The 27095-nt window shown below is 36.7% G+C and overlaps 1 protein-coding gene across 1 annotated transcript in view; it reads left to right on the top strand.

Annotated features, from left to right (window-relative positions):
- Positions 1–16819: 16819 nt before the first annotated feature.
- Positions 16820–27095, top strand: part of BTBD7 (BTB domain containing 7) — a 46884-nt gene continuing 36608 nt past the window's right edge. The window contains exons 1-2 of the mRNA XM_065872500.1: positions 16820–16901; positions 17472–18551. Of these exons, the coding sequence (XP_065728572.1) occupies positions 16820–16901; positions 17472–18551 (1162 nt within the window). The remainder of the gene's footprint in view (positions 16902–17471; positions 18552–27095) is intronic.

The raw sequence follows: 27095 nt of genomic DNA on the forward strand, positions 1-27095 counted from the left end.
AACTCCCCAGCATCACATCACTACTACCTCTGTCAATAAATAATATCACGCTTTATTTATTTATTTATTATTTGGTTGCACTGGGTGTTGGTTGCGGTAGGCAGGCTCCCTAGTTGCGGCTCACGGGCTCCTTGGTTGTGGCATGCATGTGGGATCTAGTTCCCTGACCAGGGATCGAACCCGGGCCTGCTGCACTGGGAGCGCAGAGTCTTATCCACTGCACCACCAGGGAAGTCCCTCAAGCATTATTTATGTTTATGTATTATTTATATTTATGTATGTGTTTAAGATCTTTCTTCTGTATGCTGTATGTGTTCTTTATGTCTTGTGGGCTTATTAATGTCAATAAATCAACTTATTCTTTCTCATAGCACCCCATGCCTTTCATGGTATTTACCTGAGTGTATGATTTTATTTTTGTAATTATCTGTTTAAATGTCCATTTCTCTCACTTGATTGTAAGCAACATGAAAACCAAGACTATTTTGTTCACAACTATAACCTTCAACACTTGGCATAGAGCACATAATTGGTATTCAGATTCTTAATGAATAATATAAATAATTCTACAAAACTGGGCTATAGTAAACAGTGTTTCCCAAACTAACCAAGATTTTTTTTAAGGCTCATTTCATTGTATTTTGCAAGACTGATGTTGTGTAGAATACACTTTGGGAAATACTGATATACTTTAAAGTGTAAAATACTTTACATAGGTAGGATTTGTAGCTAGGAGTTCGTATTTATTGCATATTCTTGATTGAACCTCTGTTAGGAAGATTAATTTAGTGTTGGTGTGCTAGATGAATTAGACTGGAAGCAGAGACCAAGATTGATTTTTGTGACAATTCAAGAGAAGTAATAAATAGTGACTTAGTCTAAGTGATTTGCAGGTGGGTTGGTGAACCAGTTTGATGTAGAGGAGAAGGATGAGGGAAAGACACCTGCAGTTCTGACACTGGATGCCCAGGATGTCTTCAGCAAACGACATTTGAATAGATTGGAGTAATTGAGTTTCTTCTTCCGGAAAGCATCCTCCTGTTAATCTGGAAAATATATCCATCTTGTTTCCAGGCAACACCAGATAATTAAATTATCTTCATATTTAGGAATTAATAAATTTGTTTAAATTAGCATACTGAATTACTTAATAATAACTGTGCTGTAAACTCTTTAACTGTCTAATGACAGCTTTCTGCTGTGGTTGAAGAGTGTGTTTACCTACATACTCTAATCTGGAGATGACAACAAAAATTGAGAACTTTTTTCTATTTTGTTCTAACTACTTACATAGGTATATATAAATCTGTTTTCTGATGTAAAAATGTTTACAGGAAGGAGCATGAAACTCAGACGTTACTAAAGAAAAGACTGAAACAAGTGACTATTTAAAAAATTTAAACATTTATGAGAAAAGCCATCATAGTTTTAAAAGGCTAATATGAATATTCTCCCTTGATATTTTAACATTAATATAAAAAGTGTCACAAATTAATAAAAAGAACAGCCACATAGAAGAATGGGCAAAGATTATAAAGAAACACAGAGGCTGATAAATATATTGAGATTCACTTTCACTTATAATTTTTTAAAATGAAGATTAAAATAATGAGATCATTTTTTCCTCCATCAGATTGGCAAGGATTAATAATGACCAGAGTTTTCATGTTCTCATGCAAAGTTGATAGGAATGTAAATTGCAACTTTTCTGACCAGTATATCTCCAAATTAGAAATATATATACCCATTTATCCAATAATACTATTTCTTTTTTTTTTTTTGGCCGCACCTAGCGGCATGTGGGATCTTAGTTCCCCGAACAGGGATCAAACTCGTGCGGTCTTAACCACTGGACCGCCAGGGAAGTCCCAGTAATATTATTTCTTGATATTTATTCTAATGGTATAGTTTACAGTGGTTAAAGATAGAGGTAAAAGGATTGCAGGACTGTTTATAATATTGAAAAATTGGAAATGATTTTCAATGTTTTGGTGAAATAAATTATGGCATATTTATACAGTACAGTTCTATTTAGGGGTCTTTAAAAGACAAAGTAAAATTTATATGTACACGTGTTTCTATATCCCTGGTATATTATGAAATGAAAAATTTTTTTTACAGAACTCTTTGTTAAATATCCCTACTTAAAACTATTTATGTCAAAAATGCTAGAAGGGCTTCCCTGGTGGCACAGTGGTTGAGAGTCCGCCTGCAGATGCAGGGGACATGGGTTTGTGCCCCGGTCCGGGAAGATCCCACATGCCACAGAGCAGCTGGGCCCGTGAGCCATGGCCGCTGAGCCTGTGCATCCGGAGCCTGTGTGCCGCAGCGGGAGAGGCCACAACAGTGAGAGGCCTGAGTACTGAAAAAAAAAAAAAAAAAAAAAGCTAGAAAAGCAGAAATCCAATTGTTACTTGTTGATGTGGGAAGGGAGGCAGATTTTAGGGAATTGCCTTTTGTCATACTCTCCTGTGTAGGTTTTTTGTTTTTTTGTTTTTAATTTAAACAACAAAAGTATAATTCTCATAAGTGAATGGGGAAACATTAAGGTTCTGGGGTAGGTAGGATAGAGAAAGTTTAACATGTATCTTGTTCTTTGTATATTATGATCTGTTCTACAATCTTTAAAATTCTTTTGAGTCAACGGTGTAACTCTCAACTTTTCAGACTCTAGTAATAGAAGGCAAAAACACTTCCGGGGAGAGAAAGAAATACAACTAAAAATTACAGAGATGCTAAAAATTATTTTTTTCCATATTTTCAATAAAGAAAATAAACTCATTTTAATCTTGTAAAACAGTAAAACTAAGAGGGGGGAGGGGATGTACACTGCTTGATGGTGGTGCTTTTGTACTGTCACCAAATAGTATGATTAGTTTTCTATTCAAATTAGATACCCCATCTGAAAATGTTCTTAGGAGCACAATGACTTTTCATTAGAAATTTAATAATTAAACATAAACGTTGAATAATTATTTAGGGATTTAAAATTCAACAAAACTAATGATCTCTTTATGCAAAGGAAATGTGTGGGTATGGAGAAAAATAATTAGGTTAATAATACGGAGTCCTGTAGCTAATCATCAAATTTGGAAACAACCCCCTAAAATATTGTTCTTAAATTCACCTGCTTGATGTCTAGCAGTGAAACATCTGTAACGTGGTTTACTTTTAACTTTTTGTTTTTAATGACTATTTACACTAAAAGCCATTTCTAGGATAACCTACTTAAATATTGGTATTAATTTTACATTTAATACACATCCAAATGCATGATAGTTTTCAAGTTTAACATTAAATGTACGTTTAATTTTCATAAATGAGAAAATTTCTACATTTAAAATTATTTCAAAGAATTTATTATCTAATTGTAATGATTCTTTCACTGGTTTTGGTTTTCTTATCCTATTTAGAATGATCATCACTAGTTTTCCCTAGTGATTATTCTAGGCTGTTCATGACTCCTTGAAGATTATCTTTTAAAAATCTTTTAAAAAGCTAAGAGATAACATATTTCTGACCATGCTGAATGTGCATTTATGAAGCAGGCATTTAGGAAGTATTTTATAACTAGAAATATTAATACCAAGAATATATAGTATCAGTATGAATCCGCACTGTAGCCAGAGTTCTAAGAACCAGGCTCACCTCATTTATCTGCATTTCCCCTCATTTTCTAGCTTCAAAAATTTTAATGGTTACCCTTAAAAGAATATTGCATAAACTCGTGGAATGTGATGTACTTTTAAGAATATTCTTTTAAGAATATGTTTTTAATCGGAAAAAAAAAGTAGCAGCAGGAGACTGACAGCTGTTTTGAATTATAATAGGTTCTATTAGAAGAAGCCCACATGGGCTTTAATAAGATTCTCCTAAGCAGAACTCTAACAAGTAATCTATATTTGCAGTAACACAACTTAATTTTATAGAAAAATGCAATTTAAAATATATCTTTATTTAATATGAACAAAATGTTTTCTGACTTGCCTTTTATTGGTGGTGGGTAGGTAAGGAAAATACTATTTTTATACATGATCTTGAGCTACTAACTACAGGTGTACAATGTCTTATTTATAATTTGAAATTCTAAGAGTTCTGATAGCCATTTCTTTAGGGAGACTCATTTGATGGCAAACAATGATGTGACCTGAACTCATTTGGCAACAAAACCTAACCTGAACTAACACAGCTTAGTTTAAATGTTTAATATATTTTATTGCAAAATATGGGGTAATATGACTAATCTCACTGGGTGTGTTTACATAGTATACAGCAAATGTTTCATATACCATATTACTTTCTTTTAAAAGAGAGAGAGCATGAGACAGAGAGAGAGAGAGAGAAGGAAAAGAGTCTGAATTTTAGAATATATCTAGCCCCCAAAGTTTCTCGCTGGTAAGGAATTGTGGACTCTTAAACTGGTGTTTTAAATTGGTGATGAACATTAAAATAAACTTTTTATTGGTAGGGCTTCCCTGGTGGCGCAGTGGTTGAGAGTCTGCCTGCTGATGCAGGGGACACGGGTTCGTGCCCTGGTCTGGGAAGTTCCCACATGCCGCGGAGCGGCTGGGCCCGTGAGCCATGGCCACTGAGCCTGCGTGTGTGGAGCCTGTGCTCCGCAACGGGAGAGGCCACAACAGTGAGAGGCCTGCATACCGCAAAAAAAAAAAAAAAAAATTTTTATTGGTAGAACTAAGATTGAGAAACAGTGTAGTATGTAACACTTTATCGTTTAATTCTGTAGAGTTTAATTACCAAATATGCAGGAAGAATATATGAAAAGTAGAATAAGCTTACAGGTTATAGATATCAACTGTAAATTAAAACATATTACTTAAAATTAGATACTGGAGGAGAGAGAGAGGAGGAAGAAGATACTAGCTGATTTCAGTATTGCTCATAGTAGGGAGCCAGTGGATAGTAGCCAGAAAATAGGGAATTTGGGTATTGTATAAAAATATTAGTGAAGTTACTTGTGGGGTAGGGAGAGACTAGGTTGGAGTAGACGGGGAGCAACTAGTCTTTGAATATATCTTACTTTGTGGTTTTGACTTTAGACTCATCTAAACATTTTACAGAATTATGTAGCAAAAGTTAATTAAAAATGCTGTGCCTAAAAATCAAAAGTGAAATAAAAGTGTACTTCCAGTTAGTGATGTAATCACCCAGAGCAAACTATTCCAAGTGACTTACATACACAGTAATTTATAGGATATCCTGAGTTGGGTATATCCTAAGGGTAAAAAAGAATTGCCAGGAAAAAAAGATTTTCATTTATCGTAATGTTGATGATAGTGTTGACATTTTAATTCTTGGCTATTGTGTGTGTATTGTGGGATAAAATAAATGAACAATTATGTAGGCAGTGTTGAGAACAGGGTTTTGACATGTGAGAAAGGAGAAACACATGTAAAGTTAATGAGATTAAGTAAAAGCCCTCTAAACCTGAATTTGAATTGGAAGCATCAGTATACACTCAGGATGTATGTGTATCTAAGTACACATGTGTAGAAAATTCCCTAACTCTTGTACTAAAAAGGCAGCCAGCACCCCCTAGCACCCAGACTGTGGTTTCTAAATACCATTTTTCACTGAAAGGAATTAAGTCTCCTTTAAAGAGATGGCTGATGACAGGTCTAAGGTAAGAAAAATACAAGCTATGCCTAGAATAAGGTATAACCCTAGAAAGCAAAGAAGCTCTCAGAGACAAGTAGTGTTGTGTTGTATGATCTCAGGGACCAATTTGAATAAGCTTCCACTGTCCAAATATGGGACAATTTGAGCCTCAGCTGGGATAAATACAAATAATTGAAAGCCATCAAATATGTTTAAATCCATGAACACATAATTTTTTAACTTGCTGATCATCTTTAGAGAATGCTAGGATGTTAATTGTTCTGAAAATTAGTAAATAAAGGTAAAGAATCATTTATTCTTACCTTTCTGTGCAAACAACTGAATAGTTGATGAGTTCCTCTTACAGAAGTATTCCAGCTAATGAATAAAGAAGGAGTGATAGAATATCACCATGTTGCAGCCCCTAATGAATTAATGACTCTAGTTGGTGATTACTGTTAATTGTTAATATTAGAGAATGAGAAGTAGACGTTTGGTACCTATTGTTGGAAGTACACATCACCACATGTGAAGCAGTCTTGACAAAATAAACTTTAAAAGTACAAAAATGACACTAAATCTGATTAAGTTGTTAGATCTATAAATTTCTGTAAATACAGGGCTGAGAGGAACATATTAAGCTACATCATGGTGATGCATTTGCCAAAATTCAGACTATGGGAAACTACCATATAACCTGATTTCTTCAACAACAACAAGGAAAAAAAATTGCAAGGGGGAAAGGGTTGGGGAGGGACCTTTTAAAGGAGATTTAAGAGACATAGTCGTCCAGTCACAATGTATGGGCCTTATCTGGATCCTGATTCAAACAAACTAAGAAAAAATAAAACTGGTGGAAATGACAACACTGCCTGGGAAGTTCATATTAAGGAATTGTTCATAATTTTAGATGTGATAATGGTACTGTAGTTGCTCTTTTCTATCCTTTCTTTTAGAGATTCATAAGGAAGTATTTACAGATGAAATAATATGCTATCTGGGATTTGCTTCAAAATAATCCAGAGAGATTGGGTAGAGAGTGGATTGGGATGTAGTGATACAGGACTGCCACAAATTGGTAACTACTGAAACTTGGTAATTGTTGAGCTTTGTCTTACTGTTCTCTCTACTTTTGTTATATTTTTCTCTCCATTATTACAGAAGCTGCAAAAGTATCTCCTGCACAGGAGGAAAAAATAAGTGATAGATAGGAAGGAGTGAAAATAGAGAAGCATAGTCATATTTGTCTTTGGTGTTTGAATGCTGAGGGATTTGATATTTATGGAGTATAATCCACAATCCAGAAACTTTTTATTGTTCACCAACAATGAGGACCCAACGCAGCCAAAAGTAAATAAATAAAATAATTTATTAAAAAAAAGACTTGTGACAAAAACAACAGTGTAGTTAGACATATAGACGCATAAGGAAGACATTGGCTGTTCCCATCAGAAAGGTTGGTATAGAACTGAGAACTTTTTGTTTGTTTGTTTTGCGGTCCGCGGGCCTCTCACTATAGTGGTCTCTCCCGTTGCGGAGCACAGGCTCCGGACGCGCAGGCTCATTGGCCATGGCTCACGGGCCCAGCCACTCCGCGGTATGTGGGATCTTCCCGGATCGGGGCGCGAACCCATGTGCCCTGCATCGGCAGGGGGACTCTCAACCATTGCGCTACCAGGGAAGCCCCCTGGTTTTTTTGGTTTTTTGTTTTTTTGCGGTACGCGGGCCTCTCACTGCCGTGGCCTCTCCCGCTGCGGAGCACAGGCTCCGGACGCGCAGGCTCAGCGGCCATGGCTCACGGGCCCAGCCGCTCCGCGACATGCGGGATCCGCCCGGACCGGGACACGAACCCATGTCCCCTGCATCGGCAGGCGGACTCTTAACCACTGCGCCACCAGGGAAGACCAGAACTGAGGACTTTTAAGGTACTTCCTTCTTTAGGGGGAAAAACACTGAATTAGGGATCAGAATGACTGGTATCTAGTTTTGTCTTTGCCATTTTACTGTATATTAATATTTTACTTTGGATAAGTCACTTCATCTTTTTACCTTAATTACCTAATTCAGAGATTAGAGAATGAAGCCTGTCCTATCTACATTGAAGACTTAATGTGAGGATAAAATGACTTAATGTGTAGAAAAGCATTTTGTAAACTATATATCCCTGTTAGAAGATACTCCTGCTACAGTCATTAAAAGAATGTAAAAAAGGGGAGCACATGTCATTGCTTTTTTAGTGGGGCCTTTTTTTCCATTTACTTTTTAAAAATTACGATTAAAGATACGTATAACATTAAATTTAACATTTTAACCAGTTTTAAGTGTACATTCACATTGTTGTGCAACCATCACCACCGTCCACCTCCAGAACTTTTCATTTTCTCCAATGGAAACTCTGTACCATCAAACACTAACTGCCCAGTCCCTGGCAACCTCCATTATTCTTTCTGTCCCTGTGATTTTAACTACTGTAGATGCCTCATATAAGTAGCGTCATATAACATTAGTCCTTCTGTGCCTGGCTCATTTCACTTAACATAATATCCTCAAGGTTTATCCATGTTGTAGCATGTATTAGAATTTCCTTCATTTTTAAGGCTGAATGATATCCCGCTGTACATATATACCACACTTTGTTCATCCGTTTGTCTGTCGATGGACATTTAGTTTGCTTCCACCTTTTGGCTGTACCACCCTGTTTGAGTCCCTGTTTTCTTAGTTGAGGGGTGTGTTATATAGCCAGAGGTGGAATTGCTGGATCATATGGTAATTCTACGTTTAATTTTTATTTTTAAATTTAATTTTTGGATGGATCATGGTGCTTTTTTTTTAAACAATACTGTTTATATATTTTGAAATACCTCAAAAGAGTCATATTTGAGGCTGTATGCACACTGTGATCTATACTTTTTTTTTTCCCTAAGAAATGTTTTTTTACCTAAGAACTAGTGCAGTTTTAATTAAATCACACTCTTGTAAGAGGCTTAGGCTGTATATGTGGAATATGGATCCTGAGAAACAATTTTTGGACTGAAGAGCTCAAAGAATGTTTACAAACAAGTATTTCCTTATTAAACGGTTATTTTTTAAAAATTGATTTCATTCAGCTGTTTTCAGCTCAATACTTTGTATATGCCAGGCACTGTTCTATGTGCTGAGGATTTAGTGTCAAATAAATGAAGTTCTGGCTCAGTGTAAGTGGAGCTTACATTGTAGCATGAGACAGTTAACAAGCAAACAAGTATATATTCAATAATTTCAAGTGCTGAAAAGTGCTACAAAGAAAAATAAAGTGAAGAAAGGGGATAGAGAATGATGGGATGGGACAGGATGTTGTTTTTAGAGGATGATTAGGGAAGGCGTCTTTGAGGAGATGGCATTTGAGCAAAGGCCTGAATAAAGTGAGAGAGTGAACCGTGTGAAGACTTTGTGGAAAAGTGTTACTGATGAAGGGAATAGCAGGTCCCAAGGTGTGAGCTTTTAAAGGAGACAACTCAGAAGTTAAATGAAGATCTATCTCAACCAGTACCCAGTACCCATATGAGGAAATGGATTGGTTTAAGATATCTCATTGGAAAGAAAAGAGAAAAATAAAGATGGAAAAAATGCTAGGGAAATTGATTTGTATATTCTGTTAATGATTTTCGAACTTTGGGGACTTCCCTAGTGGTCCAGTGGGTAAGACTCCACACTCCCCGCGTTCCATCCCTGGTCGGGGAGATAGATCCCGCGTGCCGCAACGAAGATCCGGCACAGCCAAAATAAATAGATAGATAGATACATGCATACATACATACATACATACAACTTTGATAATTCTGGAATCACGGTGGGTGATAGAGGCTTAAGGGCTCATATACTATTCCCTTATGTATATTTTTGAAATTTTTCATGCTACAGTTTAAAATCAGAAATATGTAAATATGAAAGAGCAAATAACATTTTTTCTAAATGTAAAAATTAAAATGTACTACATTATTTCTGGCAAATGTTATAATTTTATAAAATACTGTTTATTTCATTTGATGTTGAAATATATATATATATTATTAATGGGTGATAAAATGAAACATTCCTGAAATGGAAGGATTTTGCCTGTCTAAATATTTTTTCAAATGAGCTCTGTGATGCTTGAAGAGAAATATAGTAATAACTATTCTATTTTACTTTACCTGGAAGAGATTTCCTTAGATAAGTGAATTTTTAACCTTAGTCATAAAGCTTCACAAATGTATATTTTCTGATGACAATAGTTTTTTGATGGCAATGTTTGTAAATTTTTTCAAACTTTAAATTGTGGTAAAATATAACACAAGATTGACCATCTTAACCATTTGTAAGTGTACAATTCAATGGTATTACATACTGTTGTGCATCTGTCACCACCACCCATCTCCAGAACTCTTCATCTTTCAAAACTGAAACTCTCTACCTGTTAAACACTAACTCCCCATTCCCTTGCTCCCACCTCCAGCCCATGGACACTACCATTCTGTTTCCTGTCTCTATGATTTTAGCTACTCTGATTGCCTCATGTAAGTGGAATCATACAGTATTTGTCTTTTTGTAACTGACGTTTCACAGCATAATGTCTTTAAAGTTCATCCATGTTGTAGCATGTATCAGAATTTCCTTCCTTTTTAAGCCTGAGTAATATTCCATTGTATGTACATGCCACATTTTGCTTTTCATCAGTTGATGGACACTTGGGTTGCTGCCACGTTTTAGCTACTGTGAATAATGCTACTATGAACATGGGTGTACAAATATGTCTTTGAGACCCTGCTTTTAGTTCTTTTGGGTATATAGCCAGAAGTTAAATTGCTGGATCATATGGTAAATCTGTTTTTAATATTTTGAGGAACTTCAGTGCTGTTTGCCACAATAGCCATTTCCACAGTGCACAACAGTGCATGAAGTTTCCAGCTCTCCACATCCTTGCCCAACATTTGTTACTTTCTGTTTCATTGATAATAGCCATCCTAATTGGTTTGAGGTGGTATCTCATTGCGGTTTTGATTTGCATTTCCTTAATGATTAGTGGTGTTGTCTTTTCATGTGCTTATTTGGCTATTTGGCTATATATCTTCTTTGGAAAAATGTCTATTCAAGTCCTTTTCGCATTTTCTAATCAGGTTTTTTTGTTGTTGAGATGTAGGAAATTTATATTCTGGATATCAATCCCTTATCAGATATATGATTTGCAAATATTTTCTCCCATTCTATGGGTTTATAATTAATTCACTTTCAAAAACGAGGTTGACCAAAATAAAATTGAAGTCCCTTTTAGCTCCATGAGTCTGACTTCTCTGCCTTAATAAGTATGTTTAATGGAACGTAATTTCACCTCAATGAGTTGCTGCTATCATAAACATTCTTGTTCTGTGTCACTGGAATGAATAGGGTTTGTGGTACTGGGTGGAGGTCATCTGCCTCTGTGTTAGATGGCCCTAGAGAGACATATGAGCCTAGTTGGTGGCTTTCTAAACTCTCACTCTGATCTCATCTATTTGAAGATGCCTTCAAAAGGCAGAGGTCTCTTGCTGACTGCTTCTGATTTACTGTTCACAGTCTCTTTTTGTTTTGTTGTTCTTATTAGGTGTTCAAGGATAGAACTGAAGGTTACAATATCTGTGACTTTAGGCAAGTTACTAACCTCTCAGACTCATCAGTTTAAAAAAGTGGGGAGCAGTATTTGGAGAATTAAATGGGTTTAATACATATAAAGGCTCTAAGAACAGAGTCTGGCATATAGTAAACCCTCAATAAATGTTAGTTGTTATATTAAGTAAAACATGTTTGGGTAATGAGAATGGGCATACAAAGTTATATTCTTTTAACTTAGTTTTTTTTTCTTTTTAAGCTTTATTTCTAGCTGCTCTGAAAATGTGAGATTTGGCTATAGAAGTGATCATTCATCCCACTTTGCCTCATTAGGCCTCGGCTGTACCCCTTTACACTCTCAAGCATCCTGATTTGAATGATATGATTTGAATGATGTGGTCACCTTAGATTTGACAGAAGTGAAATATTACTATAGTTTTGCATTTCTTTTTAATTATAATTGTTTTTCATATTCACATATGCCCCACATTCCTGTTCTTCTATAATTATCCGTAAAAATCGGACTAAGTGGAAAGCATGTTTAAATTCCAAAGTCCAATTGCCTTTTTTTTCTCTGTACACTAACATTTAATATAGAAGTACCCCCCCTCCCCATCCTCATTTTCCAAATCAATAAGTATTACAGCTTCAGCGGATTTTAGGAACCCTGTTTTGACGTAATTTATAGATGTTGCAACCCATACATTTCAGTTTAGGTTTACAAAAGCTGAGACTCATAGAAGTTAAATGTAGCTTATCCTGTGTAAGTGGTAAATTAGTGACAAGAGGGAGAACTCTATCCCAGATACCTGACACTCATTGTTCTCTTTGCTGCCTAAAGTGTAACAAGTATTTTTATGCAAAGGTCAGAGTTTTCTAAACTCTGCAAGTGTTCTGCAAGTCCATTCTTTTAATGCTCTGTGGGGCAAAGGGCCTCCTTTAGATTATGCTGAATACTTCCTCTTGGAGGTTCACAATGCACCTTACCACTTTAAAGATGCCAAAAAGTTCTGAAGTAAAGAAAAGTAAAGCTTTGTTTAATACTGCATTTTCCAAACATTGCGAAAACTGTTTGGAAATGCTAGCCTAGGGATTTTGGGAGGAGAGAGAGGTTGATTTTTGGTTTTGAAATTTTTTTCATAGGGTTGTTAATTCTCTCTGTTGCATTCAGCATGATTTTTCTCCCTTAGTTGGGTCTACTACAATCACTGAAGCTTATTTTAAGCCAGTTGGATCCTCTGATTGAGATTGGTCATTGTCAACTATTAACAGAAGGAGCTCCCCCAGAAAGGTGATTCTAGGAAAAGGGTTTATGAGTTCTCTAGGGCTATTTGCATCCTCTGGGCCTCTCCCAGTCCCATAGGCCCTCTCTTTCCCTTTCCTTTCCTGTCATATCATACAAAGATTAGATTTCATCTTGTTCTGTGTAGGATACAGACAAAGCTTGCCTGGAATGAAAACATCCCTGGAGAGGTAAGACCGTGACTGACTCTCACTCCCAGCATTTAAAGGCAGTGGATTCGATTAAGAAATAAATAACATCATACTGTGTTCCACTTGGCATGAGGTTTTGGTTACCTAAGAACCAAAGAGAATTTTCTCTGAGAATTTTGAGAGATACAGCTTTAGTAACTTAGTCAGGGTTACCCCCAGGATTTGGAATTGGGGACGCAGTGTGGACTTAAGGGTTATATCTGATCCAGAAAAGATTCTCCCACCAAGTCTTTCCAAGGCCTGTGTTTATTTTAGTATTAGAGCTCTAGTAGAAGATATTAATGTCACCCAAATCAGTTCATCTTGAAGGGGATTTCCATTGACTAGGAGCTACCAGGAAGAGACTCTGTCCCTAAGTCCCAAAGACATTTTTATTTCAAGCCACATCACCAGAGTGAGACCCCAGCTGTCCTGGTGGTGCTAATTATAGTGGCAAATGGCCAAGCATCTATATCTCAGCTGTGACTTCTCTAGTGCTTGCTAGGTGTTCTTGTGTCTTCAGTGGGTCTGGTGATGTCTTCTAACCCTTCTGTGGTTGCTTTAGAATATTTAATTGTGCTCATCATAAAACTGAGATTTTTTAAGGCATTTTTGGCATGGTTTAAATCTCAAGCAGACCAGTGTAATAATGTTTGGTGTCCCTGCAAACTGTACAAAATTCTCAGATGAAGATAATTCTCGTATATGTGTGTGCACGCATTTATGTGACAAAGTGAGAACAGTTAACTCTGTCCACTTCTATAGATGCTGTGACTTTTCTTCATCTGGAAGCAAGCCTCCATTCTTCCTCGGTTTGTTTCGACAGCATACTTTGCGCTATGTTAGTGAGTTTACTCTGCAGTCATTAGAAATCAAAAAGCAAAACAGAACAACAACAAAAAATGAAGCAACATGGAACTTCAAGAATTGAAGTTGGAAGAATGGAACTTCCTTCCTTAAAGAAGGAAGTGAGACGAGGACTACCATTAGAGTGACACTTTATTATTTATTTTTTTAACATCTTTATTGTAGTATAATTGCTTTATAATGGTGTGTTAGTTTCTGCTTTATAACAAAGTGAATCAGCTATACATAAACATACATCCCCATATCTCCTCCCTGTTGCGCCTCCCTCCCGCCCTCCCCATCTCATCCCTCTAGGTGGTCACAAAGCACCGAGCTGATCTCCCTGTGCTGTGCAGCTGCTTCCCACTAGCTATCTATTTTACATTTGATAGTGTATATATGTCCATGCCACTCTCTCATTTCGTAGAGTGACACTTTAGAAACACTTTATCAGCACTTTCCACCATCTTCCATTACTTCCTGATTTAAAGCTCATCTTTTTAATCTTTTTTTTTCTCACTTTGGTAAAGGCTTTTATTTTGCATGTTTTTATTCTGGATTTTTCTTAATATAGTTCAAACTTTTTTTGAGAAAGGATTGCCTCTGCTGTTTTTATGTTTTAAATACAAATCTTTAGTGACTGAGAATAGGATTTGACCTGTAAATGAGGCCACAGACTTGGCTTTCCAGGATCCTATTTTCTTTTCCTTTCTTTTTTTTTTTTTAATATTTAACTATGGTTGATTTACAATATTGTGTTAGTTTCAGGTGTACATCTTCAGATTCTTTTCCATTATAGGTTATTACAAGGTATTGAATATAGTTCCCTGTGATATATAGTAAATCCTTGTTGTTTATATTATATATAGTGTTGTGTATCTGTTAATCCCTTATCCCTCCCCTTCCCTTTTCCCCTTTGGTAACCATAAGTTTGTTTTCTGTGTCTGTGCATCTGTTTCTGGTTTGTAAATAAGTTGATTTGTATTGTTTTTTAGAGACCCTATTTTCTTTTAAAGAACCAGTAAAAATGCCTTGATAGAAACTTGAAACTTTTTAAGGAGCTCAATTTGAAACCTAAGATTTATTACTTAGACTTACTGTTTTTTAAAGTTTGAACTGAAATTAACACAGGCACATTTAGTTACTATTTTATAAAAGTTGACAACATTCGAAGTGAATTACCAAAAAATTGCTTTTTCTACCTTTTTAATATTTAAGAATAGAAAACTGTGAATTTATGTACACTGAGCATCAACCTTTAAGAAAACTGACTTTTCTGGAAGAAGTAATTTTCTTGATTAAACCCTCTGGATTGCTAGCTGGGTAGTTCTTAACAGAATGTACTGTCGGGCTTCCCTGGTGGCACAGTGGTTAAGAATCTGCCTGCCAATGCAGGGGACACAGGTTCAAGCCCTGGTCCGGGAAGATCCCACATGCTGTGGAGCAACTAAACTTGTGTGCCACAACTACTGAGCCTGCTCTCTAGAGCCCCGAGCCACAACTACTGAGCCCTCGTGCCACAACTACTGAAGCCCACGCACCTAGAACCCGTGCTCTGCAACAAGAGAAGGCACCGCAATGAGAAGCCTGCACAGCACAGTGAAGAGTAGCCCCTGCTCACTGCAACTAGAGAAGGCCCGCGTGCAGCAATGAAGACCCAACGCAGCCAAAAATAATAATAATAAATAAAATAAATATTTTTTAAAAATCTAAAAAAAACCAGAACGTACTGTCCCATCTCTTGCTGCCGTGCATCAGTAACGTGCACTGAAGTAACGAGTGTATAATGTGCTGTGTTCTCCTAGGGTAGGTAGGTAAATTTCAAATAGGAAATTAAATTTGCTCATGTGAGCATACGATTTGATTGAAGTTACTGCTACTTTGCATAATATGTAATTAGTAGAAAGTTTCCCAGTTTTCTCTTGAACACTCTAGGTAGATAATTCTATGCTTAGATAAACAAATTTCCACATATTTATAGTAGGAAAAGATTGAAGGAAAGGACAAATGTAGAGTGATTTTCTTAAGCTTGAATTCCTAAGGTTACACTGTGTAACAGAGATGAAAATAAATTCCAAGAATCTTGACATAGTTCTGTTTTCCAGCAGGTTTTTTGTGATATGTATGTGTGTGTGTTTAACTCTTATTTGTTAAAACGTTTTATCCTTAATTATGAGGCCAGATTGACTGCCTACTGGTTGGTTTCCTAACAGTTCCAATAATAGATTTTAAGTTGTGTTTTCTCTTAAGCCATTATTGCTTTTGGTCAAATAAATTTTATATATCTGGATGGTATAAATATTTTGAAGCATTCCTGTTAACACTCAGAGAATTTCTTCTCTTTGTGCTTATATCTTCTGCTTGCAGCTCTGAGAGTTAAGGTTCCGTGATGTAGAATTTAATCTATAATTGTTAAAATTATCTCTTAAACTGGTGCTACCCTGTCCCGGTTAAGTCATAATATTAGGTAAAAGAAAGTGTTTTTATTTCAGGGCTTTATGGAGAGGAATGATAAAAGTTTTTGTTTTTCCTTGTGTCTCCTCACTGTACTTATTATAACTTCTCTCAAAATTGCTGTAGGACAAGTAGCCTAAAGATAATTTAGTTTGAACTGTCCACCTTTCCTTCCCCCTCTTTCAGTAAAATGCCTAGTTACACAGATTAAGGATCAATTTAAACAATTTTATCTAAGGTAGAAAAACAACAAACCATTCAACTATCTGTTCTCTGTATGTCTGCATCAACATACATGCATTTGCACTACTGGTATCAGACACCTCTTAAGTGTTTGTAAATGGCTTAGAATGTTAGATTATATTGACTGGTGGTTGCCTCTAAGGAGAAAAATTGTTTTGAAAAGTTTCTTTTTAGTCTAAATACTTTTCCCTGTGATTTGAAATATTCTTTCTGTAACTATATTTAAATAAGTCTGATGTGTTACTTTTTACTTTCTTAGAAAGTATATAATTGGGACCTTTTATGGCTCAAGATTACAGATAGTACTGATTCATAGTTCAACTGTTTGTTTACATTTTCTGAAATTTTTACATGTGAATTTTACAGCATGTCATTATTTGCAAATAAAAGCAGTTTTCAGTAGCTTGCTTTTTTTTAACTGTACAATTTGAGATACATTTGAAAAAATGAATTAAATTATTTTTGTTTCATATCAAGAAATGGATGAAAAGAGGCTCCTGGATCCAGGGTTGAAAGTTCGTAAAGGCCTCTGGGATTATACTCTGAAGAACCAGCAGATGGAATGCCTGAGTGACTGAAGAAAATGGGTGCTAATGCATCTAACTGTCCTCATTCATGTTCCCCGAGGGTAGGGGGAAGTTCTCAAGCCCAGCAGACTTTTATAGGTAACTGTTGCAGTTTTTCTAACTTCGTTTTCTTTTGTGAGTATAAATAGAATCGGGTTTTCGGTGGTCTTTTTGTATTAAAAAAAGGATTAAGCTATGGAAAAAGTTATTACAGATAATAATTCTGTAGCATCCAGATTTTTTCCCATCAAATGTAAATCTGGCTTATATGATTTTTATCCTAAGCAAGCTGCTATAGCACAGTTGAGCTTTTCTTTGGTTGTCTTAACCATAATTGCCAGTTACCCTAGGAAAACTAGGAATCTCCATTGGTGTGGAAATAGCAAAATATGTTTCTTGTGTCTTGGTCCATTTGTTTTGCCCATACAAATGCAGCATTTTTTACAATTAATAATCTGCTTTGTTTGTCCCTATTCTTTCTTTAATATAAAAATGAGTTATCTGAACTCTTTAGTCTTCCTTTATGAAAACAGAAATCAGTTTTATTTGAATGGTTCAGAAATGTCTGTCTGTAAATATTTTTAGCACAAAATGCGTATTAAACTGAATGCTGAAAATGACTGTCACGAAAAAAGAGACAAGTTTTCATTTGTTTAATTTCCTTCTTAGGGACATCATCCTATTCTCAGCAAGGCTATGGTTGTGAATCAAAATTATATAGCCTTGACCATGGCCATGAGAAACCACAAGACAAAAAAAAGAGAACCTCTGGCCTTGCCACCCTCAAGAAGAAGTTTATCAAGCGTCGAAAATCTAATAGGTCTGCTGATCACGCCAAGCAGATGCGAGAACTCCTCTCTGGGTGGGATGTTCGAGATGTCAATGCATTAGTGGAGGAATATGAGGGAACTTCAGCCTTAAAGGAGCTTTCTCTACAAGCCAGTTTGGCTAGACCAGAAGCCCGGACATTGCAGAAAGATATGGCCGATCTTTATGAGTACAAGTATTGTACCGATGTAGACTTAATATTTCAAGAAACTTGTTTTCCTGTTCATCGTGCCATTTTGGCAGCAAGATGTCCATTTTTTAAAACACTACTTTCTTCCTCACCCGAGTATGGGGCAGAGATCATAATGGACATCAGTACAGCTGGTATAGATATGCCCATGTTTTCTGCGTTGTTACACTACCTTTATACAGGAGAGTTTGGAATGGAGGACTCAAGGTTTCAAAATGTTGATATCCTCGTTCAGCTTAGTGAAGAATTTGGAACACCAAATTCCCTTGATGTAGATATGCGTGGACTCTTTGATTACATGTGTTATTATGATGTCGTCCTTAGTTTTTCTTCAGACTCTGAACTGGTTGAAGCTTTTGGTGGAAATCAGAACTGTTTAGATGAAGAGCTCAAAGCTCATAAGGCTATTATTTCAGCACGGTCCCCATTTTTTCGAAATTTATTACAAAGGAGGATACGGACTGGTGAAGAAATCACAGACCGAACTTTAAGGACTCCCACAAGAATTATATTAGATGAGTCCATTATACCAAAAAAATATGCGAAAGTTATATTACACTGTATGTATACTGACGTGGTGGACCTCTCCGTTTTGCACTGTAGCCCCTCTGTGGGGAGTCTCAGTGAAGTTCAGGCTCTCGTCGCAGGGAAGCCAAACATGACTAGGGCAGAAGAAGCCATGGAACTTTACCACATAGCACTGTTCTTGGAATTTAACATGCTTGCACAAGGTATGAAATTCTGATTTTTAATCTTGATTTCTAAAATGACATATTTGTCTTCCAAATTGAAAACACAACCAATATGTTCCATGATTTCAGTGTCTGGGATGTAACAGGGTCAGTTTTTTCAAATCTGTAGTTATGACATCTGAGACAGAATGAGGGTTAGTTTTAATGTGGCTCTTCATTTGGTATTAAAACCAAGCATTCAAAACTAATGACTAAGCAATAGATGAGACTTGAGGCTCTTTCTTCCTTAATGTAAGATGATAGGTGTGGGAATATATAATTACCCAGCTACCATCCACCTACACCCTGTCTGCTCTTGAGCTTTGAGCTAGCCCTGTTTCCCAGATTTCAAGGTTATTCTTGATCTAAGACTCCTTGGGTGACTTAGATTCTCATATTTACACCAGTACCTTATTGATTCTTAAATATTTAGAATAAGAATGAAAGTTCATTACAGAAATGAAGATAGTCCCATTTGGATACAAATTAATTGAATCAAAGAATTGGGCAAGGTTTCTGACTTAAATTTTAAAATATTCTATATCTTTTCAAGTTCAACTTGTACCTCAAGCAACAGTTTACAGGGCATAAGGCAGAGTTAGTGCTTAGACTCGTGCCTTCATTTAATTCAAACTGAAACTAAGTTAGAATGGCACATTTTGTGTGTTACAAGCAAATAAATACATGAAAGTTACATTAAAAGAATTGTATATCTGTTGGTAAACCTTAGAATCTTAACATTTCACAGCTGGAAAGAGATCTTCCATGGGAGAGCAAAGGGAATTTGCTGGCTTGACAGAATGCACTCTTAGCTTTCTATGGCTGTATATTAAAAGAAAACAAGCTATATGACATGAAACTACTTGAGAAATTTAGCTGGTGAGGGTTTGCTAAAAGAACACTAGAAGTTGCCAATTAGAAGAGAATGTTAATGGTTTGGGTAAAAGACATTAAATAAGGAAAGCTAAGCACATTTTTCTAACTTGAAAAAAATGTATGGCTAAATCAACAAATTAATAAGACTTTGAGAAATAAAAATAAAAGCCCCAGTTAAATAGCAATGTCAGTGACAAAATGAATGAGAGAGATTATCAGAAGACATTATAAACATGAGTGAAAAAGTTAAGATTTCTATTACGTAAAGAATCTTTTAAAATCTTATTTTACCATTACCTGTGTAGCAATAGTACTAATTTTGTTTTATTACCATAATCAAAATGTCATCAAAATATTTTCTTACTAGTTTAAAACAAAAATTATTAGTAATAGTAGACTATTAGACATCAGAATATAGGAAAATATGTCACAAAAATAACCTAGCAGCTTGACCTACCATTCTTTCATTCTGTAAAACCAAATTTGTCAGAAAATGCCTCTACAGAAAAATTTAAAGGTTGCAACATTACCAAAAAGAGATAATAATCTCTATTTTCTCAAAATGGCTTTATTTTTTTGACAAGTTTAAATAATAAGAAACCAAAATGTACTGTGTATACTTTACTGTTTTTAAAAATGAGAAAGCACCCCTTAATGTTTTTTTGTTTTGTTGCTGTTAAGTTTTTAATGGAAAGTAAAATGGTGAGCCAGTTCTGGGATCTTGGATAATACTTGATCTAGAGTTCTTTTATGTTAAGTGAGTTAAATTTTATATATATATAATTTAGCTAGAAATTGTATTTTTTGGAGCACATTTAAAGCTATAAAACAACACTCCTTGCAGAACCTTAATTTTGGTTACTTAAAACAAGCAAACAAATATTCCCTTAAATTTGGGTGTACATGGGCTTCCCTGGTGGCGCAGTGGTTGAGAGTCCGCCTGCCGATGCAGGGGACACGGGTTCGTGCCCCGGTCTGGGAAGATTCCACATGCCGCGGAGCGGCTGGGCCCGTGAGCCATGGCCGCTGAGCCTGCGTGTCCGGAGCCTGTGCTCCGCAATGGGAGAGGCCACAACAGTGAGAGGCCCGCGTACTGAGGAAAAAAAAAAAAAAAATTTGGGTGTACATGACTCTCTGTTTCCTTTAATTATTCAAAATATAGAGTTTGGGTTATTTGGTGTTTTGTTTTTCACACCCCATGTAGGCCTTATCTTTCTTCCATACCCATTATACTGTTCATACTAGGGTTTATAACAGACCGTAACTTCAAGGTAATTTTTACCTATTCCCATGGGAAGGAGAATATTTAGTCACTTGGAGAGGGATTTTATATCATAAAGCCTAAGACCTCAGGCTCTGGTACCAGACAGGCTGGATTTGAATCATTTACTATCGTGTTTTAACTCGTTTGACCTTATAAGTCATCTCTCTAAGCCCCTGTTTTCTCATTTGTAAAATAAGAATTGGAATGCTATAAGGTAGGTTTATGAGGATTAAAGGAAATAATATATGTTAAGTGATCTGAATAGTGCCCAGTACATAGTAAGCATTCAATAAATGTTAGCTGCTAAATGCTAATCATCACAACATACATTGCTCACTCCCACAGTCTTTTCTAAAACTAACTGTTTAAGTTTTAAAAAATAATTTTATAATTATATTGACTAAACCGCATATTGAGAATAGTTTACAGATTTTTTTTAAGTAATTACTGTTTTTAAGATTTTCTTATAATTTTATCACTAGTGAGTTGGTGCATACCACTTATCAAACTATTGTATCTGGCTGTTTGTCACTCCGCTCTCAGCCAGAGTTCTGCAAGCAGATTAAACCTATTAATCCTCTGAGGCATCTATTATGTGTAATGAATTAGCATCTCTTCCATGCATCCAGCATGATACTAGTTACATACCATTTTGGAGAGAATTAAGAAAACAGTCACCGAAATAATTTTCTGTGTTCTATGATTCAGACGAGGACTCCCAGTTAAGAAAGGCTGTGAGACTAGACTGGCAACTTGAGGATAGGACCATATTGTTTTCATCTTTGTGTCCCCAGTGCCTGGGGCATAGTAGGCACTCAGTAAATGTTTATGAATTAATGACTGTTACCTTTTATTCCAAATTAGATTTAACTTTAAAAGTTAAAGCCCAGTTTCAAAAGGAGACAAATTCTATCGAAGGAGGCAAGACCTTGAGGCAACATATGCCCTTCAAGGTGGAGAGGTGATTTAATAGTTTTAAGAACATTATAGGGCTTCCCTGGTGGCGCAGTGGTTAAGAATCCACCTGCCAGTGCAGGGGTCATGGGTTCGAGCCCCGGTCCGGGAAGATCCCACGTGCCGCGGAGCAACCAAGCCCATGTGCCACAACTACTGAGCCTATGCTCTAGAGTCCGTGAGCCACAACTACTGAGCCCACGTGCCACAACTACTGAAGCCCACACACCTAGAGCCCATGCTCCGCAACAAGAGGTGCCACCACAATGAGAAGCCCGCACACTGTAATGAAGAGTAGCCCCCGCTCACCACAACTGGAGAAAACCCACACATAGCAGCGAAGACCCAACACAGCCAAAAATTAAATAAATAAAAAAATTTATTTTAAAAATTAAAAAAAAAAAAATAACATCATAAAAGGAGGCAATATAGGCAGACAGCCGGAGTGGTTTGGCAAGTAGATAAAAGGGAGGATTCCTGGCCTACATTGAGAATGTGTTTTATTCAGACAAGTAGGCAATCACTGTTAAGGAGGTGAATTAATAGGTAATGAGGCCTCAACTTACTGTGTGCCACCCTTTATTAAGCTCCCATGAATACATGAGTTAGTACTTTTTCATTTTGTTTCAGTGGTCCATCTGTCCTTGCATTAATATCAGTTGCAACCAGGTGGCAAATCCTGACCTCTGCCCCCTCAATTCCCTTCTAAACACAAGAGACCTGAGGTTTATTTTCAAACGAAGTCAACTAGAGAGATTCCACATCTGGAGATAACGATAAAGAAGGGTCGGGGTAAGGCTCAAGGTTGAAACCTAGAATTATGTGAAAGCCTACAAACTAAATGGTGAAGTCATTCCCTGACCTTCACCTGCTCTGGTCCAAGCCCGGACATCTTGGACATTTACTGTCCAAGACAGTAAATTTGGCTCCAGAAGCGGTGAACAGCCCAAGAGCATATAGACCTGTTTCAGGGTTTCATGATGAAATTACACAGTGAAAAAGCCAGTATACCTTCCAGTGGTTCTACAGAGAAGACTACAGTCAGCAGGCCTCCTTCTGTAAGAGCTTCCAAGTAGGTATTTACTGCCTCAGTCTTAAATATAAAAACCCTGGACATTTGAGGAAAGCTTCCAAATTGAGACAGAAATAAGAACATAGAAGAAACAGACAATGAAGGGAGCAGAAGAAAAACGTCAGTAGAATCAAGATATCCTTACAGAAAAGAGCATTTTATTGAACAATGAGACATAAATAGAATGCTATAAAAGTAAAAACAGGAGCTTCTGGAAATGAAAACTGTAATAGAAGGATTGAAAGGGAAAGTTAAGAAATCTAGAAAGTAAAATAACAGAGGGACAACAGTGGAGACAAATAAGAAAACTAGAGTATTCATCCAGAAAGTGTAACATCTTAAATAATGGCTTTAGAAATATATACTAGAGAAAATGGCAGAGAAGACAGTATCTAAGGAGTAATACAATCAATATTGCCAAAGCGAAAGGGATTTCTATATTAAAAGTTTCATCCCTTTCACTAGAAAACACCAGGGAAAAAGAGAAGATTCTGAAACGATTTAGAGAAGAAAGAATTAGTTTCCATACAAGAAATAGGAATCAGAATGGTATTGAACTCTTCAGTAGCAACAACTGAATTACATATTGCCTTTAAAGAGCTGATGGAAAATTGTTCTAAACACAAAATTCTATACTTAGCCACACTGTCAATCAAGTGTCAGGCTAAATAAATGCATTCTTCAGTCCTGCCTCGAAAAACTTACCTCCCGTCTACCCCTCCTCAGGAAGTTACCAAGGATGTGTTCCACTAAATGATGAAGCAAACCAAGAACAAGGAAGTGTGGGATCCAGTAAATGGGGTCTAACACCAGAAAGAAGGAAAGAAAATCCTAGGCACGAGCTGTATGTTAGGTGTAGTGGGCGTCTAGTCTAGACTGGACTAGGAGGAGGAGGAAAGGCTCCAAGAAGTAAATATCTGGGAAGAAATCAATTACCTGAATGTTTGAACATTAAGTGACAAGTGACATTGAAAAAGGTGTTACAGATCTTTTGGTACATTTATGAAGAATTAGCTATTGTTAATTTATAAAAAATGAAGCAAGTGAGAAAAGAGGAAATTAATATTTGCCAGAAAAATTTAAAGTCACATATGGAGGAAAATGTAATTCTAGTGTCCAGCCTGGCTCAGCAGTAAGTAGTATTTAAATAGTCATCATAGGGACTTCCCTGGTGGGCCAGTGGTTAAGTGCTTCCACTGCAGGGGGTGTGGGTTCAATCCCTGGTGGGGGAGCTAAGATCCCACATGCCTTGTGGCCAAAAAACCAAAACATAAAACAGAAGCAATATTGTAACAAATTCAATAAAGACTTTAAAAATGGTCCACATCAAGAAAAAAAAATAGTCATCATAATTTGAGCATTGAATGTTGGTTTAATAAAATTTCTAAAATTTTATTTTCATAGAATTTTATAAAAATTATAATAGAGATAAATACCAGAAGATACTAAAGTACTAAAAAACTGAGAGTAGTTGCCTCTGGGAAGCAGGACTGGTGTGGAAGAGAGATAGGACAGGAGGTTTTATTTTTAGAGTAAGCTTTTTATTGCTAAGTACAAGATTTTCTAAATTATGAGTGTACACTGCTTTGATTACAAAATTGATTTTTTATAATAAAATAAAGATGACATCAGTACCCAGAAGAACCAGAGAGATCTAGATTGGCCACAGTCCTGAAGAACTGGGGGATTTATCATATCTATCAGGACTGTTAACTAATGAGATCATGCTTATAATTTTGGTCTACACAGGGCTTTCACTTTCCTCTCATTTGGTTATCTTGACGACCTATGAGTATAGTAGGGCTCAGAGATTAATAACTAGCCTTCTCCTAAGCTTGTAAGTGATGAAGTTGTGACTCATACCAGCTCTTCCAACCCCAAGCCCAGGAATTTGGGCATGGTGAGGCACGGGAGCAGTATGAGAAGCACTTTTTGAGGATGATGGTGGGAGGCCACTGTGGCCTAGTTGCAGGAACAAATCAGCAGACTAGTGATTGAAGCATCAACTCAGAGGAGCCTCGGCTGTAAGCCTGGTGGGACTGAAGCGCTTGTGGATGGGGCTAAACACATATGTGGGGGAATTGTGGGCCAGCTGGAGATTTAAATACCTGGGTACGTCACCACTCAGACTGCTTCAGAGCACTTCGCCAGAGAACAGAGGGCTTTGTACTGAGCGGGCCATTCTTTCCTGAATAGGCAAGTATTCCAATATCAGTTACTTGACTTTTTCAGCTGCCCAGAGTAAGGAACTCCTTCCTAACATTGGGAAATTCCTCACTGTGTAGGTCTTTACAGAAGGCAGAGCCCACCTCCCAGTGTAAAAACCTAAAAGGTTGGATACTTGCTTTTTCAGCCTTCTCTGTGTTTAGGGCTTCAGCACATGACCTAGGCTTTTTCAGTCTAGAGCTGATGGCACAGAGAATCGGGGACTGTAGAGAATTCTTTCTGGAAGCAGGGTAGGAGCAGCAACACCAACACCTAGTGGAAAAGGAGAGAAGTCAGTGACAGTGGTACCAGTGATGGCATTCACCGTCCGGGAGTGGTTTTGGCCAGGGTCCCAAGGCTGCACAAGGTACTCACTGGACTGTTTCTGTGGTGTAGTACTCACTTGAAGCCTTCCTTTGTTGTTTGTTTTCTGAGTCTGCTCTCCAACTTTCCCAGCAGCTCTGTACTGACAGTATCCTTTCAAATAAATTCCGTTTCTGCTTAAGCCAACTAGAGTTGTTTTCTGTGGTTGCAGCTTAGAAGCCTAGTTCATAACAGTACCTATATTAAAAAGACTAGTGTAGGGCTTCCCTGGTGGCGCAGTGGTTAAGAGTCCGCCTGCCGATGCAGGGGACACAGGTTCGTGCCCTGGTCTGGGAAGATCCCACATGCTGCGGAGCAGCTAGGCCCGTGAGCCATGGCCACTGAGCCTGCGCGTCCGGAGCCTGTGCTCCGCAACGGGAGAGGCCACAACAGTGATAGGCCCACATACCGCAAAAAAAAAAAAAAAAAAAAAAAAGACTAGTGTATAAAATTCCAAAATAGAAGACTAGGTTGGAAGAGCCTCAAAAGAAGGACCAGGTGTTTGATCACTGACTTTGCACAATGACCTTAGCATACGCTGTGTAAGCAGCTCTGAAAATGTGAGAACAGTGAGAATATACTATTGATTCATAATTTTTTTTTAGTAAAAATCCACTCTTTAGGAGAACTACAGGTTTTCTCATGAACTTTAACAACCCACAGGCCTACCGTAAGAACTTATGTTTCCATGTCATAAATACCATTGACCTCAGAACAAAATAGCCCAGAATTAACACCAACATCTACGTGCATATTCCAGTCCGGGACATTTTACAGTAATATGCTTTAAACAGATTTATTTTTTCATATTGGTCAAAACTGTATTTTTCAATCTTTGGAATATGAAATTTATAACTTTAGTTCCAAAATAGCCTCTGAAATTCATTGTCCATATTTTTAGGCATAATACATGTGATTATATTTTATTGGATTAAAAATCTAACAGAGAAACAACTGAAAGCAATGACCTAATTTTTTCTCTTAGCAACTTGGTCAGATTCCAAGAGTGTGTGACTTGAAACGAATGCAAAATAGCAAAGACTAACTGTCCCCACTCTAATCCATTCCTCCCTCCTCCCATCCTCTCCATTGTCCCCATGTTGACACTCTTCCTTCTGTCTCGGTTTGGTTGAGCTGACAGTTCATTTTGCTTCTGTCTGTAGTTATTTCCTCTTCAGCAGATTAGTCTGGATATACTTCCTAGAGAACAATGGAACTAAGTTAAAGACCATTATCAGCAGATCAGAGTAGTAAATATAGGTTTCAGTTAAATATGTGACATAGATGAAGAATTAATCTCAGTTTCAGGAATGGCAGTTCAAAAGACTCAAGTTACACATCTCTAATCACAATAAAATTTAGCTTATAAAACTTACTCAAAATTGTAACATGTAATATTTAAAATATTTAATTGCACATTTTATTTTAGAACTTAAACCGTTTTTCATATAAACTATAAACTCTTCACCTCTGACCCTCTACTCACACTTTTCTTTGGTTTTGTAATATCTTTGACTTTGTTCACTAAATGTTCAAATCCCACCCTTGTCTTTAAGACCAAACTCACATGCTACTTCCCTTGTTTGGTCTTAGGCATTACAAATTAAAAGTATTTTCTGCTTCTTGCAAACTTCTAAAACACTTTGATTATTCTTTTAGGTTTTTACATCTTCTGACTTATTTTGAAATTAACCTATATAACTGTTTCATTTCCTCTACCAACTAGTGTCAACTATATTCTCTAAAGATAAGATCAAAATCTGAGTCATCTTTGAATCACCCAGAAAACCTAGCACAGCGCTTTGCTCCT

This window comes from Phocoena phocoena, chromosome 2, assembly GCF_963924675.1.
Source record: "Phocoena phocoena chromosome 2, mPhoPho1.1, whole genome shotgun sequence".
Taxonomy (NCBI): Eukaryota; Metazoa; Chordata; class Mammalia; order Artiodactyla; family Phocoenidae; genus Phocoena; species Phocoena phocoena.